This window comes from Drosophila subobscura, chromosome J (assembly GCF_008121235.1).
Source record: "Drosophila subobscura isolate 14011-0131.10 chromosome J, UCBerk_Dsub_1.0, whole genome shotgun sequence".
NCBI lineage: Eukaryota > Metazoa > Arthropoda > Insecta > Diptera > Drosophilidae > Drosophila > Drosophila subobscura.
Genome location: NC_048532.1, coordinates 17,541,312 through 17,560,255, shown reverse-complemented (window position 1 = coordinate 17,560,255; position 18,944 = coordinate 17,541,312). Strand labels below are relative to the sequence as shown.

The following is an 18,944-nucleotide window of genomic DNA, read 5'->3' as shown; positions in this document are numbered from 1 at the left end:
GCTGCTGGCTGGCTGCTGGCGGCATTCGAAACGAGCTGTTAATTGATTTAGTCGTTCTCTCTGTTCTCCGTTCTGCCAGATCACGGGACGCACCCCGCTCCCTCCCCTGCCGTGAGTGCCGCCATTGCTGTCAGCACTACGCCGACGCGACCGTGATGGCGACGTTCTGCGAGAGAGAGAGAGAGAGCCAGCGCATGGGGCAACAACGCAACGCAACGTTTCAATTCATTCCCCAAAAACGAAAGCAAGAAAACCTCCAAAGAGATACAGGGACGGCACACGCACAAAGATACAGATACATTTTGTGGGAGAGAGAGAGACACACGGAGGCGGAGTTTTGTTTATATTTCACGAAATTCTATTTGTCGAAGGCGTCAGGGCAATCAGATTGAGAAAATCGAACGGACGGGGGGCGAAATTCGAAATTCTCGTATGGAAAATTCATGCCGCTGGGGTTCTACTTTTATTTTCTGCCAGCCTGAAAGATATTTTAATCTTTGTAGAGATTTTCTTTTTTGGCATCGCAAGCCACTCGCCATTTTCCACGAATTGCCCCAAAGCAATTTCCGAGTTTTTTCCCCAGTTGCCATTGGAGCGTAAAGATATTTTCACTTTTCTGCATTTCTCTTGCGGTTTTTGGCGGCCATAAATTAATTTTACTTTTGATTATTATTACTTCTACTTATTGTTCGCCTTTTCGCTTCTCTTTTCTCTTTCTTTTATTTTATTTTGCTGCCTGCTGTTTTCGGTTGCAGGAATTTATCGCCGAGTGAGGAATAAATTAAACAGGCCCCAATAGATCATGGACCCTGGAACTGCTGCGAGAAATTATTAATTGCTTTGGCATTACCCAGAAAACATGAACATGATCAATGATCAATGATCAATGGAGGAACGTTATTACGGTGCTTCCAATTCCGAGTAAGGTGTTAACTAGAGGCTAAATAATGTTTTAGGCAATCAATTAATTGCTAAATTTATTTAAAAGCTCTTCGATGACTCAGTCAGCCAGCAATTTGGTCAAAAATATCTTTATAAATAGCGCAGAATCTCGCACCATCTCCCACCGGACACGGCATCCCTGTCAGGTTATATTTTTGCATTTCCCGGTACGACATCTTGTCTTCATGTCGAATTATTTATAGCCGCGTTCCAGCCAATGCACTGACCAAACGGCCACACATCGCGCTCCATGTGCGTCACCCATAACTGGGTCAACAGTTCCGATCCAATCATGGAATCGATTCGCTTAGCACATCTGCTCCTGAGTGTGATCCTCTTCAGAGGAATAGCCACAGTCATAATAAACATAGTCCAAGGGAATTCCCAAACAAAAGCCGTCATCGTTCCACATTGTTGTTCCCTCGCTCTCCCCGCTTCTGTTTCGTTTTTCAAGTTCAGATAATCATAATAAAGCGATAAGTCTGCATAGATCGTGAGATCGGTCGATGGTATGTTATGGTGTGGCCTCTGTTTTGCTTTTAATTTTAAATGCTAATGTTATTAAATGGCCCAAAAATTGTTTACTACCATGGCGATGTTTGTAAACAAAATGCTGCTGCTGCTGCTCTACAATCAAATATCACAAAACCATAACCAATCCCATTGATGCCCTCAATCTCGCTCTCTCTCTCTGCTCCAGTTTTGCAGCTCTCGTGGCATTGTTTAAACTGTAGTTTTAATAAACATTTAACAATTAAACGCTGTACTCTAAACACACACAATCTCATGGAACCATCTTTTGTATATTCTCGTTGTAGTAGCAGAAGGAGCAGCGTCCGCATTTGGTTTTGTTTTTGCACACTGACCTACAACAACTGGTAAAAGCAAACAATTGCACCTAAATGCGATGCCATGCCACGCCCACAGATTATTAAACAGTTTGCTGTCCGCCTCTCGCGTTTGCGGACAATAAATAATCAAACAGGCCAGAGCAAAGATTCCAGTCCAGAAAGGAGGAGAGAGCAAAGAGTACACTGGGAAAAGTAGGGTACAAGTTTGAAGAAAATATTCATGAATATTTAAAGGATATAATCGAAGAATTTTTATATATTTTATGTACAAATTGTTGAAGTATTTTCTCAACCAAAAACCCATTCAAAAACTAGACCCTCTTTTTTCCATGTGCATCTCGTGTATTTCCAAATATTTACACAAGAGTTGCTGCCCCGAAAATGATGCCGTCTAGTTAAACTTCTATCCAATCCTTTCCCCCTGCAGCGCCGGCCACTGGCTGACCAACATTTTGTTTAAATATTTACATATTCGAATTTGTTGCTTAGATCTCAAAATGATCTCCAATCTCTCTCTACCTCTCCCTCTCCCTCTCTCTCCCTCTCTCGCTGAGTTTTGATTACGATCACGTGTTGCTTGGCCCACAAAAAAAAGAGCCCGAAATCAAATACACAAACAGAATATTATTTTGTTTTTTTGATTTAACTACTTATAAATTTCTTAAGTTGTTATTGTTGTTTCCCACGACTTTGTTTGCCTGTTTTTGTAAATATTTATGCGATTCCAGCGCTTAATTCCCCATTAAACGGCAGCACTTTCAGTTCGGTTTTGCCGTTTTGAGTGGTTCCTGCCGGATATCGTTGGGTTGGCTGTGGTTGACAAAGTTTTTTGAGTGTATAAACAGGGCATAGATTGGTGAAAACTTTCTACAGGTAAACAGCGAACGAATAGACACGGATGCAGCGGCTCATCCTGTGTTTGCTTTGATGCGAAAACTCTTCAAATAAAACTTTGATCAGCTTCGGCACTTGAAACAAGCTTCAAACGCTTCTAAAATGTATTTCAAATGTTTAAAATAAATATTAAAAACTTGCACACCTTGAAAAAACAATTAACTACATTTAAAAAATGTAAAAATGAAATGAACAAAAATTCCTTTTCACTCTTTTGGCTCTGGGATCTTAAGATTTTGTGCCTCCTGGTGTGACCCAAGCGATTGCCACACTTTTGGCACTTGGCACTGGGTGTGGCCATAAACACCTTTGCCGCTGCGAGTGTGTGTCTCTGTGTGTGTGTGTGTGTGTGTAGCTGTTTGCGTGGCCAAGATGGCCGTTTGCCGCTTGCCGTTGCGCAAGATGGCCAAGACTCTGCCGTTTTGCTCGATGCCATTGCCAAACTATGCCAACTATGGCAGCTATCGTAAAAGTACAGATGCCATTACCTTACCCCCCCAGCTGTACCTCCTCCTCCTCCTCTCTCCCTGCCACCCTCCCTCCCGCTCTATTGGCGCTCTCCGCGCCATTCAACTGTCGAAGCGGGCGGCAATAAAATTGAACAATTTATAGACTTGCGATCCATTTTGGTGCGCAATAATTGCGCCAAATGTACAAAAATTAAGAAACAGAAGAAAAGAGAGAAAAGCTCACAGAATGCCAAAGGCGAAAGAGCGAGACAAAAACGCATGAAACTTTGTATGGGGGAGGGAGGCTGGAGGGGGCAGCCACTCAATCGATCGACAATACGATGATCCTCGCACAAAAGGCCATTTCCACACTTTGGGGCACGTTGCCGTTTGTTGTTTAGCTTTTAGTTTAATAGCCGGTACTTAAGAATGCGTTGACTCACTCAGGCAGCGGAAGGGCAGGGGAAACACAGGAAACACAGAGCTACAGAGGTTGCACAGCAGAGCTGCTACTTGGGGCAGTTGTGATTCCGCAACGTTGGCAGTAATTAATCTCTTGCTGGCCAAATTTGGCAGGAAGCAGCAGCAGCAGCAGCAGCAGCCGCAGCAGCTGATTATGTGATAAATGCCCAGCGGATCGGCCAATATGTGGGGCTCCCTTTCAGCTTTATTCCTTCGATTGGATTGGATCTGTGGCATCTGTTTCGTTTCATTTGACGCTCATTGTCGTCATTGGTGCTGTGTGCTGCTGCTCCTCCCCGCTGGATCGTGTCGTTCGCTTTTCTCTTTGTTCTTCTTCCTGGCCTCCTCTTCTCTCTCCCCTTTTACCCGCTTTGTGCGTGTATTTTTTATGGGTCTTGGTCTCTGGCCTTCGAGGGCAGCGCACCTGTGAGACCTAAAAATATCCACTGATTCGGGTTGAGGGTGAAATGTGCTCGTGGCAGCCAGGGCAGCATTGAAATGTCATGAATTGATCCCAAAAACTGGACAGATAAATGCTGAAATTATTCACATTTTGCTGGACTTTCTACTCCTCAGAACTTCGTGGAAACTTACCCGAAAATCATTGAAAAATGAACTGCCATCAATCATCAAGGATTTGTGTAGATGTATTACCCCTTCAAGCACCTTCAACCTGCATAAAAAAACAGCTCTAGTTCGCTCCACTGACAACTAATCATCACACGATCATTAGTCAAAGGAAAAACACAGTTCGGTTGCCCACACCAATATCATGTTCAAGTGGACGGGACCCCCAGGAGAAAGGCCAAAGGCATACCAAAAATAAATGTTAATTTCTCTATGGTTTAATCGAGAGGCGGGCGACATCCTGACGCAGCAGTCGCCTAATTATCCACAGCATAAATCGAACCAATTGACGACAAATATTTTGACGTGGCGCCGGGCCTGGGATCAAGGCTAATGTGTGGTCGGCACTTGAGAAGCAGTCGGTAGCCCGTACTCTCCAGCCATGGGGCAGCTGTAACCCAACACCCAAAAACGCAAACACAGCAACCTTTTGAGGGCAAGGAAGGGAGTCCTGAGACACACACACATGTCAGTTGGGAAGTTGGGAAAACGCAGAGTTGTGGCAAAATTTCAACTCTTGGAATCATTAAAAAACTTTGTAAAACTTTTCCCACAATTACCAAACCCAGCGCTTCGTAAAGTTCCTTGATTGCCCCATTTTTCCAATCGATTTCGAACGTTTTGCCAACCAAATGAGGCCGCAGAATCGTAAAAGAAAAGCGTATAATCTCTTCAACTAAAATTAGACGCTGCGTTTTGTTTACAATAGGCGCAAAAAAAAAGTAATAATTACCCAAAAAAAAAGAAGACCACGAAACGAGAGTTGCCCATACATTACAGCGATCAATCCAAGGCAATGGAAAATCGGAAAAATCGGGGAAAACATATTCAATGCCCAACTATTGAGCCGACAAGTGCGACGCGACCCGTGCCCGTGCTCGTTATGGTGGGGGGATTTTATTTTATCCGTTGTTTACATTAAGCCTTGGAGAGAGAGAAAAAAGAAGAACCAAAAGTACAGAGCCATACGGCTGCAACCTGCACGGCGACGAAACGCTGGAGGGGGGCAGCCAAAGGCAGCAGCAGCAGCAGCAGCAGGAAACAAAAGTCAGTGCCAGTGCAATTGAATTGCCATAAAAATTGTAGGAAGAACGCGGGGAAACGAGCGGCAGGCGCTGGGATGGGGTTTATGGACCATCGAAAAGCATCCACCCACCTTCGGGCGTGAAATTTATGGATTTCCCCGTTCTCTCTGAACTTTTGTCGTCGTGCCAGCAGAGCCGCTGGGAAATCGCAGTCGGTTTGCGTGGGGCTGCTCTCTCTTAAGCACCTGCTAGCTGATGCAATGCAGTTATTCCACGGAATAAATGCAACAATCATAATAATAATTTTAACCAAAATGAGTCTCTGTATTTTTCACTTTAAATTTGGTTAATTCTCCGCTTTGACTTGGGTACGGGCTGGCCTCTCTCCTATGGCATCGTAAACTGCCCCTGGAAATTCACTTTTATCACTTGTCTTATGTAGTGCCTCCTGCCTCTAGTTTTTTGGGCTATTTTTGCTGTGATTTTAGTTGTTGCTTTATGGCTTTATAATGTCTGCGTTCCGTTTTATGATCTTGCTGTAAAATGGGGGCCCCCGGCAACACATTATTTGGCTCTCCCTGCTGGAAAAGGGAAAGAACAAATTGTACGCCAACAAAGATGATGCCTTCTCTTGTCACACCTTCTAACGTTTGGGTTCCTTGTCTTCTTCAAGCGCCTCGGGACTGGCATCCTTCTGTCTAACCTCGCACTTGTTCAAGAGCTTGCTGAAGAGCCCAATGCCAGGTCCATTGGACACGCGATGCCGCAGGATCAGCAGCGTGCTTTTGGATAGCAGCAGAAACATAGCGTTGGACAGGGCAGGGATAGAGAGCCTGAAAAAACGGAGAAGTCAGCTCAACACGGAGAAGTTTTTGGTTTACTGAAAATTTTGGTATCGGAACTTGAAGTGTGTTTCGCTTGGCCTTCTGCGATGAATTTTGTTTCGTTTCTTTTTACATTTTTCCGATTTTACTTCTTGCCTTTCGGAGCAGCTTTGGGAGCAGCTTTTGAACCTCCAGCAGCGCCTGGCTTGCCGCCCTTGCATTTGGGACCCGTGGGCTGTTTGTCTATGGAGGGATAGGGAAAGGGATAAATACGCGATTATTTAATATTTATTGGCTGGGAACTAAACTTACCTCTTCCGCAAACGTCCTTATTTTTGTCATCTTTCTTGCCGCACGAATCTTCCTTCTTCTTGCAGGGATTTTCCTTCTTTGCGCAGGGATCTTTCTTGGCGCAAGGATCTTTCTTCTTGCACGGATCATCCTTTTTGGCGCAGGGATCTTTCTTGGCACAAGGATCTTTCTTCTTGCACGGATCCTCCTTCTTGGCACAAGGATCTTTCTTCTTGCAGGGATCCTCCTTCTTACCGCAGGATTTGGCACGCTGAGCGGTCACGAAGATGTCGCTAAATCGTTTCAAACTGGTAGTCAAGCGAAACATGTTTGCACTGCGATTATTTTAGATTAACAAAACCAAAAATTTGCACGAATTTATGTTGAAGTTTCGAGTATTTCACTTGCTGCTGCCTTAGCAATGGAAAACTAAACTCTGTTACTGCCACTGAAAGTCCTGAAACCAAATCCAGTTGTTGCTTTGTTTTCGGGAAAACTCAAGAAAAGTACATACTGAAATTCCATTCGATTTCCCATTCCAATTATCGGGGTTTATCCACCCGCTGCAACTCCATCATTTATTTTGGACTACTTGTCGGCAAATTGAAGGCTTTTCAAAAAGTGCCGAAAATCAATGGAATGATGCATTCGACGAACGACGTGTGACGGGCGACAGACGATGTAAGGAGGGGGCGTCGGGCGGGAAGAATCCATCAATACTCTTTAAACGTTTCGCGTCTGCAGTCTGCAACTTCACTTCACTTTTGTCTAGTCGCGGCATAGTGCGGGGGAACGTTGGAATGTTCAACCTTTCAACGGGTCGAAAGAGTTTTCGAATTGCTTGCTCCCAAATTATCACGGAAATTAATCTTCTTAATCTTGAGTTTGCCCAAAACACAACCAACACATGTGCCAAACTCGCCCACTTATGCATGTGTGGGTGTATGCATGTGCATGTTCAGATTAACTGTATATCTATTTCAAGGCCTTCCATTCCTTTCTTGTAATTGCCGTCGCTCTTGTTGTTCTTGTTGCTTCTTCTTTTTGTTCTCCTTCTTCTTCCAGTTTGTGTTTTCTTTGGGTTCTTGCTGTTGTTGTTGTTGCTGTGCGCAGCGATTGAAGTTTCGGAGCGATGCCGACGTCAAATCGTCAAATTTGTTGGCATCAGCAAACAGCAAATCAATGAATGTCATACCACGGCTATGGAGGCATTAGATACCCTAGCAGATCCATCCGCTATCAGTGGTATGACAGAGTAGGGTGGTTTTTATTCAACAAAAATAAATTATTTATGTAAAAAATAGAATAATAAAATAAAAAACAGATAATCAAGAAAACTTATGTATTTGTAGATACTCACACACTTCTGACAAACATGTGTCAACTGTAAACCATCATACCCTCTGCGAGGGTATAACAATGAGAGCAGCGACGCGAAAGGCATGCGCTTTGCATGCGCCTCTGCAGGCGGGAGCGAGCGACCACCCAAAGCGATGAACCCCTGACATGCACCCCTCTCCACACCACGCCTCTCCTTCCTCAACCTAACCGCATAAATCCATATTTCTCTAGCTGGATAAATTACAGCACCAGCAGTGACTGCAGCGGGTGCAGCAGAGGAAACGGCAGCCACAGCACAGAGCTGCAATCATTCATTCATACGGGATCGTCCCCCACCCCGCCGCCTTAACCGCTGCACATTTCGTGTAAACATGTGTAAATCATGACCCGTTGATGGCCTCCGCACCCTCCCTCATCCCACCTTCACCCCTCTCAACATGCGACGTCACCCGTTGGAAGTACAACTTTTGCACTGCGACCCCATCTTCCTGTCCCTCTCTGTCGCCTTTTCTTTTTGTTTAGATTAATTGGTTGAGGAAAGCTGGCTGTCCCACTCCCACCCACCCACGACCGCTTTGCAGACACTTTCGGTTCGTTCGATCTTCGATTAGTTCCCAAATGCAACTGCAAACATTTGGCCGGGCCGCCCAGGAACCGCCGAATCATAATTTGAGTGGAGATCGTGTCCCAAAAGCAAATATTATTTATGTCGGGCCCTGAGAACTTTTTCAGCGGCCTGCATGCATATTGTGGGGAAAAGGGAAAGTGGCAAAAGGGCAGCACACAATTTTGGTTGTTTATTTTTCCTCGAAACGTTATAACAATAAACTCAGGGGAATTGCAAAGGGCACACAGCCCTTGCTTGGCAGCCCACAATTTCTGTTTGCAATTATACTTTTCAAATTAGACCGCCAACGAATGCGCACAACGAATGCGCACAACGAAACACAAGTTGGCAGCACTCTCGCGCAAAAGATCATTGTATAAAATATCGACTGGAGCTGATTTACCTTGCACGGAATAGTGGAAACTATCGATGTTTTCCCAACCCTAATTTGCTAGATGGTAATATCAAATTGGAGCTGTCAAATATTTAAACAATATCATATCAGTGATCTATATTTTTTTTTTAAATATCAAAAGATATCACTGCAAAAATGTATATTTGTTTTATGTTTTATCGATATCGATCGATAGTTCCATCGATAGTTAAAATAGTATAGGTATCTTAGTTACCCTAGTAACAATAGCTATATGATTAGGGCTGAAAATAAATCCTCATCCTCATGAATCAAATTCATACTTAACAGACGAAATCCACCTCAACATGGACAATTTCTTCACGAGTAACTTTATTGTGCACTGGATAACCGGTCATTAATGAAAAGACAAATCAGCCACATTTACCTCTAACATTCGATAGTTTTTATTTTTTAAGTATAATTTTTTAAACTCTTACACACGACCACACTTTTTAACTAAGCATCATATTGTTTAAATTATAAGAACATTTCTAATGCAACACCTTGAATGCCCTCATCGACAATCATCGATAGCAACACTCATCAACAAATATCGACAGAAGCACCGATCATAGCCTTTTCAACAAAATATCGACTGATTCATTAAATACCAACAAATGAGAAAAACCAAACGAACGGATTTTATTATCAAGAAATAAACGGCATTGCCCGCCCTAGCGTTAAATTAAAAACGGTACAACGTGATCAAAGCCGCGAACTGCATTTAATATTGCAAATTTAAATAGCCGCTTCGACTGCGTCGCCCCTTTGAGTGTGCGTACGCTTCTGCGCAAGTGTGTGCGTGTGTGTGTGTTGGAAAGAAGGAGAAGGAAACAAAAAAGTGTACAGCCGACGCGCAGACGCATCTGAGAGGCGCCCAATTAAAAGTGCCAAAAACACGAGTGAAAACTACGAAAAATTACAGTGAAATCGTTGCCAACCTCTGGATTAAAGGCTAAAGTGCGATAAAAGCAAGAAAATGGGTTGTGCCGTGAGTACAGCGCGAGATAAAGAAGCCATCGAACGTTCGAAGAACATCGATCGGGCGCTGCGAGCGGAGGGCGAACGTGCCGCCTCGGAGGTGAAACTGCTGCTTTTGGGTGCGTCTCTAATGTGTTATTTCCTTTACCCCCTACCAAATAATATATTACTCAGTATGTTTCTGAAAATGCAATTAATTTTAAAGTGTTTGGTCAAAAAATAAGGCTTGGGCTGGTTTCTGTTGCTTCTCGACATGGGGCGGGGTGGGTTTTTCTGTCTTTTTTGACTGTGGTGAGTTTTGTGCCCAGGATATGGGAAGACCCAGAATCGGGCGGCGGCGTTTCCATGTGTCTGCTCAACAGACTTCCCCTTTGTATGTGTTCCAAATGTGGCCATTATGCAATGCACATGTCTAATAATTCGTTTTGCCGATAAGGGAATTGAACGTAAATTGAAACCAAATGTCGGAGCGGGGCGGCGGCGACTGCGTTACTCGGATCTCAGTTTTCATCGTCGCCGGCACGCACTTGGCTCCAACAAGTGGGGCGCCGAGCCATCGACTTGGCAACCGAAACATGTTTGTGGCTCTTTTGATCTGCGGTAGATGGTGGTGCGTCGAGGCCTGGCACTTGCATCGTCAGCCCATTCCATTCAAGCGTTGCGGCGCCATCGTATCGTATCGCAATTGACCCGACCTCTGCGTCGCGGCCCCTGCCCCTGCCCCGGCCCGTACGACAACTGACACTCTCCGTTGCAGCGAAATGAAATGCCGCGGCTCTCGTCTAACCTTCTGCAATTAAATTTCCACAAACTCCGCTAGCTATACGCCATTGTGTGCGTTCGTACTTTTCATTTTCATTGCCATGCAATTTGGAAAACAATGGAATGACGTTTTTTCCAGGCCCTGCCACAATCTTGTTGCACTATTGCCGCCCGCTGTTGATTTGCTAATGAAGCGTCTCCCATCATGATGATGATGATGACTAAGGCATCTGTTTGGGCCAGGAATGTCGGGGGGGGAGGAAGTGAGGCTAAGACAAGTGTTATTTGTGTGCTCTCGAACGACATCGAAAACACTGGGCGACATAAAATGGCTTGTGGAAAGCAGTCGAATGTTTGTTGAAACCGGTTTTCGGGAAATTTAGGGAAGCATTTCCCGACATCTTTGTTGGTTTCATCCCCTGGTGAACATTTCATATCCCCTCTTATTTTATCCCCCTACAATTTTCAGCTGTCCTAATAGAAAACACAAACCCTGTTGCAGAGTGTTGAAGTCAGTGCTGGTTTATTTATGGGCAACTAGAAAACACCTTGCACCACTTGCATTTTTCAGCCTAACAATTGTTGCTGACTTTATTGTAGTAGCTGTGTGGGTTGATTTGCCTTTACAGGGAGCGGGAAAAACTTCTTAGGGCATTTTCTTTATGCATTGAAACTTCTGTGATCTCCCCAAAGTGTTTGTTGTTTGGTGTTGCTGCCGCTGCGCTTGCGGGGTGCTATTTTTCAAACGGCATCCATCTCTGTCTGCCCAAGGTATATGAAAATAAGGCGAGGCAGTGCTTCCAGAATGGTCGCTTGCATGTGGAACACCTCACCTTTTATAAATACACCTTGGATTTGGCCTGTCTGTCGCGCACTCTTTCCTTTGCACAGACTCTTTCTCCCCACTCTCGGACGCACACACACACACTCTTACACACAAAGCATAGTGGAAGCAGACTAATTGGCCAGGAGGGGGCTCTGCTGTGCTGCTGGTGATGTTGTTGCTTTGTCATTTGTACTGACATTTAAAGTGGGGTGAACGATATTAGCGCAAATAAATGGCCCCGCCACCAAATGCAGCTGCGATGGCAACTGCGGCTGTGGCCTGGGATTGAAACTGAACTCGGAATTGGAATTGGCAGCCCCCAACGTTGCTTTTATTGTGTAAATTTAATAAAAATGCTTACTATTGTCATGCGGGGAGTGTCTGACCAAACAACAGTTGAAGTGTAGCCCTCACTCAATTTATTGTCACTCTCCCACTCTCCCTCTCTTGCTGTAAAATTTCTTCTTTTTTCTCTCTCACGAAAATATTTCATGTTGAGCGGAAAAAGAATGTCAATTGTTATTGTATTTTTTACGATATTTGCATTTACTTCGAAGAGTGTGAAACAGCGTGAGAGAGGGAGAGTGCGCTTAAGCCGCATTTGGGGCATGAGTAAGCTTCTTATATAGTACACACTCACACATACACACAATATCTGGCTGCAAAATTATACGAAGAAAGCAAAAAGAACGAAAATTCAAGCACATGATGCGTCCTCGCATGCCCCACCAATACCAAAAACACATCAAACCCCCAGACTGTCAACACAGCAACTTAATCAACAATATTTTTTAAGAATTTATATACTATAGCAGATACACTTCAATATGTTTGTGCCCCTAGCACACCCTCGTATTCATTACGCTTATCAAAATTATCGCTAAACGACCTTTTACGTCAGATTCGAGTTCAATACTTGATGGAACTTTAAATTATAAAACGAAAATAAAAAGAAATTCAATGATAAGAAAGATTTGCGTGAAAGTAGCTTGGTTGCCGTTTCCGTTTTATGGCTCTATTTCATCCGATTTAATTGTTTACTTTTAAATTGTGGCTCCCCCAACTATCAGAAATATTTCAAGCTCCCCGCTGATTAACACATTTCCCTTTTCTCTTCACGAGTCTGCTACCCCTTCGATAAGAGAGACAGAGTTCAGGCGCCATTTAACACGATTACTCATGGCGCAAAGCACTTCTTTCCGTATGATTGTTTCCATCTTTTCGCCAGGGCGGGGGTTTTAGTCACCATTTCTAGTTCTATACTACAAAAACTCTGTGTGTGTGTGTGCAGAAGAAGGTGCTCCCAGGGCAGAGACTCATTATAATACCGTTTGATTATGATCATCATGCGGATGATAATGAGGTTGTAAATGTGGCTTAAGAACGCTTTGTGCTAACCGCCGTTGGTGTTGCTCTCTCGTTCTCCGCTCTTTAGTTTTGACTGCTCTCTGTGTTTGATCGTTGTCTCTCTCTCTCTCTCTTTCTGTTTCCCTTTGGTTTGGCACAGTTAACGGTGCATTGATAAATGAATACGCAGCCGCACGCACACCGACACACACACACACGTGTGCAGATTTTGTTGTTTGTATTATTAAATTGACCTTTTTTTCGCCGTTCGCTTATGTGGTTTTCGGTTCGTTTTCATTCGGTGGCAAGTTTGAACATATCCACTAATGCCCACCATTGGTATGCAGATTGGCAAGGGCCTTCATCTACCGTTTTCTCGGCCATTATCTGTGTCTCTCTTTCGGTCTTGCTGCCTATTTTTGGAACCCCTCTCTTGGCCCGTCATTTCGCAGTCCCTCTCCTTAATGACATTTTTCTTGATGGCTAAATTAGTGCGCATTGTTCGGACTTGGCTTAAATTAAAAATCAACTATATGATTTATTTGCAACAAAATAAAAGAAATAATCATAAACTGCAAGTACCGCCACAGCCCTGCGCTGCAAAGAAAAGCGAAAAGTGAAAGTACAGTCTGATGCTTACCTAACCATCACTGTATCTCTGGGAGCAGCCACACATTGCAGAAAAACGGCACTCACAAAAAAAAAGTAGCTACAACAGAGACAAAAAGTTGGCTTAATGCGCCATTGTGTTGCAGGCCAGCAGCAATGCCCCAACATATCGTTTGATAACTAAAAAAAACCCCCAGACCGGTGGCCCGGAGTGCTTTTTCTGTTTGTTTATTTCTCACAATAATTTTTGTGGAAAAGGGGAAACTAGAAGGCACGTAACATGATTAAATGATTGTTTATCCATCGAAAGCGATACACTCAGCAAATTTATAAAATATCATGTTCTGAGCTTGTAAATTTTGATAAGTTTCAAGAAACGCTAAGGCAGGGTTTGGGTTCATTGAACCTTACACAAGTTCTCCGTGAAAAACAAAGTGTAATGAAATGAGCTTAAGAGTCGTAAACAATAGTCCAGCCTGCACATATCTATATCAATCTATAGCTGGAGTTGCTATTCATTCATTCATTTCAACATGACCAGCGCAATTAAGCGAGCTTTTTGGCCTCTTGAACCCGCTGCCAATTGAACCGCTTTTGTGGCATCGTTCCCCGGCGTTCCATTCATTCATAAAACTCGAGTCAGTCGGCACTGCCTGCCTGCCGCCGCTTGTACCCCTTCCGATTGCTGTTGCCATACATTTACTGATTCATTCAGTTTTACGCGCTCAATTGTTTTGGCGAATGTGAGGGGTCACGCCCACTGAAGATTTGCATGAGCTCACTCATTTGGAACTAATTTTTCTAATTTCTATAAATTTTCTGTTTGATTTGCAGGAGCTGGCGAGTCGGGCAAGTCCACGATAGTGAAGCAAATGAAGATCATACACGAGACGGGCTACTCGCAGGAGGAGTGCGAGGAATATCGCCGCGTGGTCTACAGCAACACCGTACAGAGCCTCATGGTCATCATACGGGCCATGGGCAGGCTCAAGATTGAGTTCGCCGATCAGGGCAAGACGGACATTGCCCGTCAGTTCTTCACACACGCCTCGGCCGCCGATGAGGGCATTCTCCTGCCGGAGATTGTGTTGTTGATGAAGAAACTCTGGTCGGACGGCGGGGTGCAGCAGTCGTTTGCTCGCTCTCGGGAATACCAGCTCAACGACTCGGCGGGATACTATCTGAATTCCCTGGACCGCATTGCGCAGCCCAACTACATTCCCACCCAGCAGGATGTGCTGCGCACGCGTGTCAAGACCACAGGCATCATTGAGACACATTTCTCCTGCAAGCAGCTGCATTTCAAGTGAGTTTAGACACTCCTCATGGACCGTTTAGAATACTAATTGTAATATAATGCTTACCCTTTCATTAGGCTCTTTGATGTGGGCGGCCAGCGTTCAGAGCGCAAGAAGTGGATTCATTGCTTTGAGGGCGTCACGGCCATCATCTTTTGTGTGGCGCTATCTGGTAGGTTTTTCTCGGACAACTATTGGCAGCAGTTTCTAATTGGTTTCTTTATTGATTCACAGGCTACGATCTGGTGCTGGCCGAGGATGAGGAAATGAATCGCATGATCGAGTCACTGAAGCTGTTTGATTCCATTTGCAATTCCAAGTGGTTTGTGGAAACCTCCATTATATTGTTCCTCAACAAAAAGGATCTGTTTGAGGAGAAGATAAAGAGATCTCCCTTGACGATATGCTTCCCGGAGTATTCAGGTAAGTGATTGTGCACAGAGAAAGCAGAGCAAGATGCCTAAATCCTGGTTGTTTATTGCAGGTACCAACACCTTTGAGGAGGCGGCCAACTATATACGCATGAAGTTTGAAAATCTCAACAAGCGAAAAGACCAAAAGGAGATCTACACGCATCTCACCTGCGCCACAGACACGAACAATGTGAAGTTTGTCTTCGATGCCGTCACCGATGTGATCATCAAGAACAATCTGAAACAAATTGGCTTATTCTAAGGGGAGGAGGATGACTATGAGGATGGGGATTCACCATTATTTAGCTTGCGTCGTAGTAGTATTAAAGGAAAACGCGCAAAAACATTTCCATTAAATGTTAAGAACTAAATATATATATGCTCTATATATACGTAAATGTATACTCTACGCTTTACACATGCTTACACATAATTTTAATAACCGATTTGGTTGCCAGTAGTCGCGCGAAACAACATAACAAACTGCAATTTAGTTAACAGTTTTTTATACAAATTGCACGCATAAGTTAACTAATTTAAAATGTAATTTAACAAGTGTAAAGTATGGGCGATCGATCGCCATAAAGTCTACCCATCATCGGTTTAGCTTTGCCACCCAACAACGGGCTAATTACGTTGCCCAAACGGGCGCCAGTCTGTAGCGCCCCTTTGGCCAGTGCAATTGGCGAGTGTGGTCATGAATTCATGTGCGATCGCTAGTAAGCCTCTAAATGTAACTAGTAAACTTACTAATATGCTTAGTAATAGCTTAAAGAAAAGACAAATAAAATAATGTTCTCCATTAAGGTGACCAGTCGATTTTCTCTATAGAACCATTGCCAATCACATGGAAAGAGGAGCGCAAAAATGAGCTTAGAAACATTTTTCAGACAGTGCTCCTTATTTTTTTGGCACAAGTTCCCCTCAGGAATCGGCAGTGCTACCCATTCGAAACATTGCAAATGGCTGCCTGAGTAGAAGTTGAGTTTTCATTTCCTTTTTGGTTTGATCTTCGCTTGACATTCGTGTAAAGTTTTCGTTTTTCTTGACCTGAAAATTATTCTCTCGTGTAAAGTTTACGCTTTTTCGAACTACAAAAAATTGAAAATGATGCGCGCAACTCTACTGGCCACCCAAATGGGTGGAATCAAGCGCGCCTTGTTCGCTGGCCGTCAGGTCATGGCTACCGGTAAGTTGAAGCTGACTGCGCAGTGCTAAATTCTTTTTTTCATTGCCAAATTTCCGAAGATTACTCAACGCTGGTGATGCTGCCCTTAAAGGGCTTTGACGGCGCTCCATTCCGTGGCTGTGTGCCGGTCTATCGCTTGTGCAGCGGCGGCGGAGGTGATGGCGACAAGAACAAGAAGCCGCCGACTGGCTTTGCCATGCCCGCCATTGGCACCGACTTAGGTGCTACAACCCCGCCAGGCGGGGCTTCCAAGTTGGGCGAAACTTTGACGCTGGCGGGCGTCAAGCCGATCGTCGACGACGCCCAGGGAAAAGACAACGAGGAAAACCGTCTTTCCCGCTTGAAAAATATGAGCAAAGGTTATGACGGAGCCAAGGATAAAGGCAACGAGGAAGGGAAAGCCTACCAAATGAAACAGAAGGGCAAAGCCGAAGAATGTTGCGGCAAGTCGGAAATTCCAGTGCCGGAGGCCAAACCCATAAGCCGCGAGGGCAGCATCGAGGAGGCAGCTGAGCGTATCAGCAAGCAATTGGGAGAGCTGGTGGACAAGTTGCCCAACAAGCAGCAGACGGAGAAGTATTTCTTTCGCACTGTGGCCTTTTTCTACGACCTCAGCTTCCTGGCCGTCACCTGGACCATCCACTTTGTGGAGAAGAACATCTTCGCCAACCCCACTGTGAAGGCGTACTGGAAGAAGTTCCACGACAAGATGGAACAGTCCAAGAAAGACAAAAACTAAGCCCTCAAATGGAGGAGCTTCTGTAATGATGTATATGCACTTATAATTTGATTATTAAATATACATCATTCTGAGAATCTTCAAGTTACAGCAGGCACATGCACTGTGCTATTCGAATGGCATTTTAGCGTGTAGCTTGGGTTTCAGTTTGTGATGTAGCCCTCCAGTAATTTGGCCAGGTATTTCACAATCTTATTGCGTGCTGCGACCAGCTGTGGGGGATCGGTTTTCGCCGGCTCGTACATGTTGGCACAGTGTGCAGTGCCTGCAAAGAAATTCCAGTTCAATTATATCATAAACTCTTTCAGAGACTGCTTCAGCTCGTACCTTCTATATAAATGGTTGGTGTCGCCGCATTTGTGGACTTCACCAGGCCCAGCGCATGCCAGGGATCAATGGAGCCATGCACATACAGCACATTGGTCGTCTCCGGCTTGAGGGCACCGTAATGCTTGTTGGTCTGCGACACCACCTGCTCCAGATACTTGGCATCCATGCTGTTGGAGAACACATCCATGCACTGGCGTATGAAAAAGTCCACGCCAAAGCGGTCGCCAAATGTGTCCGTCTTGTTCTCAGAAGTCTGATAGAAACCGAACTCGTTGCAGGTCTGATACGTCCACTGGCGCATTCCCTTGGCCGCCTCCGAGTCCCACGAGACATTCTGCATGTCGGCAACCATTTTATCGTACTTGTAGTCGAGGCAAGTGGCATTCGATTGCTGCAACAGCAGGCCATTGACCACACCCAGTCGGGTAACAGGCGGTCCAATGGTCATGTTCAACATCACGTCGCAGATCTAAACAATATAAAAGATTACACAAAATCCAGCCCTGTGGAATAGCCCTGTGGGCGATGGACCTACCTCATCAATGGTTATTGTGGCATGTGGACTGTTGTCCTTGTTGTACTGCACAACGCCAGCAAAGTTGCCAGCCAGATTCTCAAATAGATTGCCAATATCCAGCTGGTTCTCAATGGAGTCCTTGATGGGTGTGCAAGTTCTAAGGTGTACAAAGCCAATAGCATTAATCTTTCACAACCATTTCGTTACCTACTTGAACTTTTCATCCAGATTGCGCTGTCCGATCATGTGCTTCAGCAGTATCTCCACCTGGGCAAAGCTGCGGGTCACCGCCTCCACGCAGTCCGGCTTGTAGGCAGCCAGGGAGGCTTTCACCACCTCGAAGTACTCCCTGAAGTCGACCTCCGCCAGCAGCGGACCACTGGAGCTGATCGAACCGTAGATGAGATGCGGATACTTCTCACGCGCCCATGCCGCAAGCGAGCCTGGATAGGAGCCGCCAAAGGCAATCCATTTCTGGGTCTCGGCCAGATTGTAATGCACCTTCATGGCAGCCACAAAGTTGGCCAAATCGGCCAGGGCCTGCTCTGAGCTGAGGTACGCCAGATTGGCGGTGGACAGGTCGCTGGTCGGGTGGCTCTTGCCGTAGAAGCGATGCTCCAGTTGAATGCACAGCGCACCAAAGTGCTCGGCGTAGTGCACCCAGGCGCCCTCGCGCATCCACTTCGCTGACGCCTCGCCCTCGCCGCCAATCATCAGAAAGATGGGTGCCGTGGTGTCATTCCTGTAGTAATCTGCATTCACAAAGTAGCGCTGCTGCCAGGTCTTGGTGTTCCGCGCCTGAAAATGATCCAGACGCTGCTCGAACCACAAATCCTCCGAGGCCAAAGAACGCTGCAGTGTGGGCATCCGGCTGGGATCGCCCATGAATCCATTCACCAGTCTCCCTCGGCGAAAGCCCAACGCAGAGCTCTGCGCGATTAGGCAGAGCAGGAGCAGCCCCAGTCCCAGGGGCTGAAGTACGCCCACAAATCGGAACATTTCAAGTCTCCTTTGTTTTTGCTTAGGTCAAAAGGCGGGTAGATCGATTTATTTGATTAACTCAGTGCCGTGTGCCCGTTTCTGTCGCTGGCACTCGTCTAACTGTAAAAATCAGAATCAGTATTCTCGCTATATATATAGTACAGTTTTTACCATCTACCCATCTATGTTATTGCTCTCCTTTTTGTTTTTGTTTTCCTTTTTTC

The 18,944-nt window shown here is 45.1% G+C and overlaps 4 protein-coding genes across 4 annotated transcripts; 2 read left to right on the top strand and 2 right to left on the bottom strand.

Annotated features, from left to right (window-relative positions):
• Positions 1 to 5,726: 5,726 nt before the first annotated feature.
• On the bottom strand, positions 5,727 to 6,776 carry LOC117893773 (sperm-specific protein Don juan). Its single transcript, XM_034800512.1, has 5 exons — positions 6,565 to 6,776; positions 6,387 to 6,450; positions 6,208 to 6,317; positions 5,891 to 6,083; positions 5,727 to 5,831 (listed from the first exon to the last, which is right to left on the bottom strand). Exons 1-3 carry the CDS (start codon positions 6,691 to 6,693, stop codon positions 6,220 to 6,222), a joined length of 291 nt encoding a protein of 96 aa, XP_034656403.1. The 5' UTR covers positions 6,694 to 6,776; the 3' UTR covers positions 5,727 to 5,831; positions 5,891 to 6,083; positions 6,208 to 6,219.
• Positions 6,777 to 9,338: 2,562 nt separating this feature from the next.
• Positions 9,339 to 15,775, top strand: LOC117893766 (G protein alpha i subunit). Its single transcript, XM_034800506.1, has 5 exons — positions 9,339 to 9,828; positions 14,088 to 14,559; positions 14,629 to 14,723; positions 14,786 to 14,974; positions 15,036 to 15,775. Exons 1-5 carry the CDS (start codon positions 9,708 to 9,710, stop codon positions 15,224 to 15,226), a joined length of 1,068 nt encoding a protein of 355 aa, XP_034656397.1. The 5' UTR covers positions 9,339 to 9,707; the 3' UTR covers positions 15,227 to 15,775.
• Positions 15,776 to 15,974: 199 nt separating this feature from the next.
• LOC117893769 lies at positions 15,975 to 16,972 on the top strand. Its single transcript, XM_034800509.1, has 2 exons — positions 15,975 to 16,153; positions 16,213 to 16,972. The coding sequence occupies exons 1-2, from the start codon at positions 16,072 to 16,074 to the stop codon at positions 16,890 to 16,892; spliced, it is 762 nt and encodes a 253-aa protein (XP_034656400.1). The 5' UTR covers positions 15,975 to 16,071; the 3' UTR covers positions 16,893 to 16,972.
• Positions 16,918 to 18,840, bottom strand: LOC117893762 (putative serine protease F56F10.1). The gene is made up of 4 exons (XM_034800501.1): positions 17,951 to 18,840; positions 17,758 to 17,896; positions 17,220 to 17,691; positions 16,918 to 17,157 (listed from the first exon to the last, which is right to left on the bottom strand). The coding sequence occupies exons 1-4, from the start codon at positions 18,736 to 18,738 to the stop codon at positions 17,036 to 17,038; spliced, it is 1,521 nt and encodes a 506-aa protein (XP_034656392.1). The 5' UTR covers positions 18,739 to 18,840; the 3' UTR covers positions 16,918 to 17,035.
• Positions 18,841 to 18,944: the final 104 nt, after the last annotated feature.

Excerpts from the sequence above, each read along its gene's own strand:
- LOC117893766 (XM_034800506.1), top strand. The coding sequence starts at position 9,708 with ATGGGTTGTGCCGTGAGTACAGCGCGAGATAAAGAAGCCATCGAACGT. Across the intron at positions 9,829-14,087 it reads GGTGAAACTGCTGCTTTTGG|GAGCTGGCGAGTCGGGCAAG; the intron begins GTGCGTCTCTAA and ends TTTGATTTGCAG. Across the intron at positions 14,724-14,785 it reads CTTTTGTGTGGCGCTATCTG|GCTACGATCTGGTGCTGGCC; the intron begins GTAGGTTTTTCT and ends ATTGATTCACAG.
- LOC117893762 (XM_034800501.1), bottom strand. The coding sequence starts at position 18,738 with ATGTTCCGATTTGTGGGCGTACTTCAGCCCCTGGGACTGGGGCTGCTC. Across the intron at positions 17,897-17,950 it reads AATCTGGATGAAAAGTTCAA|AACTTGCACACCCATCAAGG; the intron begins GTAGGTAACGAA and ends TGTACACCTTAG. Across the intron at positions 17,158-17,219 it reads ACCAACCATTTATATAGAAG|GCACTGCACACTGTGCCAAC; the intron begins GTACGAGCTGAA and ends ATTTCTTTGCAG.
- LOC117893773 (XM_034800512.1), bottom strand. The coding sequence starts at position 6,693 with ATGTTTCGCTTGACTACCAGTTTGAAACGATTTAGCGACATCTTCGTG. Across the intron at positions 6,451-6,564 it reads GTGCCAAGAAGGAGGATCCG|TGCAAGAAGAAGGAAGATTC; the intron begins TGCAAGAAGAAA and ends AAGGAAAATCCC. Across the intron at positions 6,318-6,386 it reads TAAGGACGTTTGCGGAAGAG|ACAAACAGCCCACGGGTCCC; the intron begins GTAAGTTTAGTT and ends ATCCCTCCATAG.
- LOC117893769 (XM_034800509.1), top strand. The coding sequence starts at position 16,072 with ATGATGCGCGCAACTCTACTGGCCACCCAAATGGGTGGAATCAAGCGC. Across the intron at positions 16,154-16,212 it reads CCGTCAGGTCATGGCTACCG|ATTACTCAACGCTGGTGATG; the intron begins GTAAGTTGAAGC and ends AAATTTCCGAAG.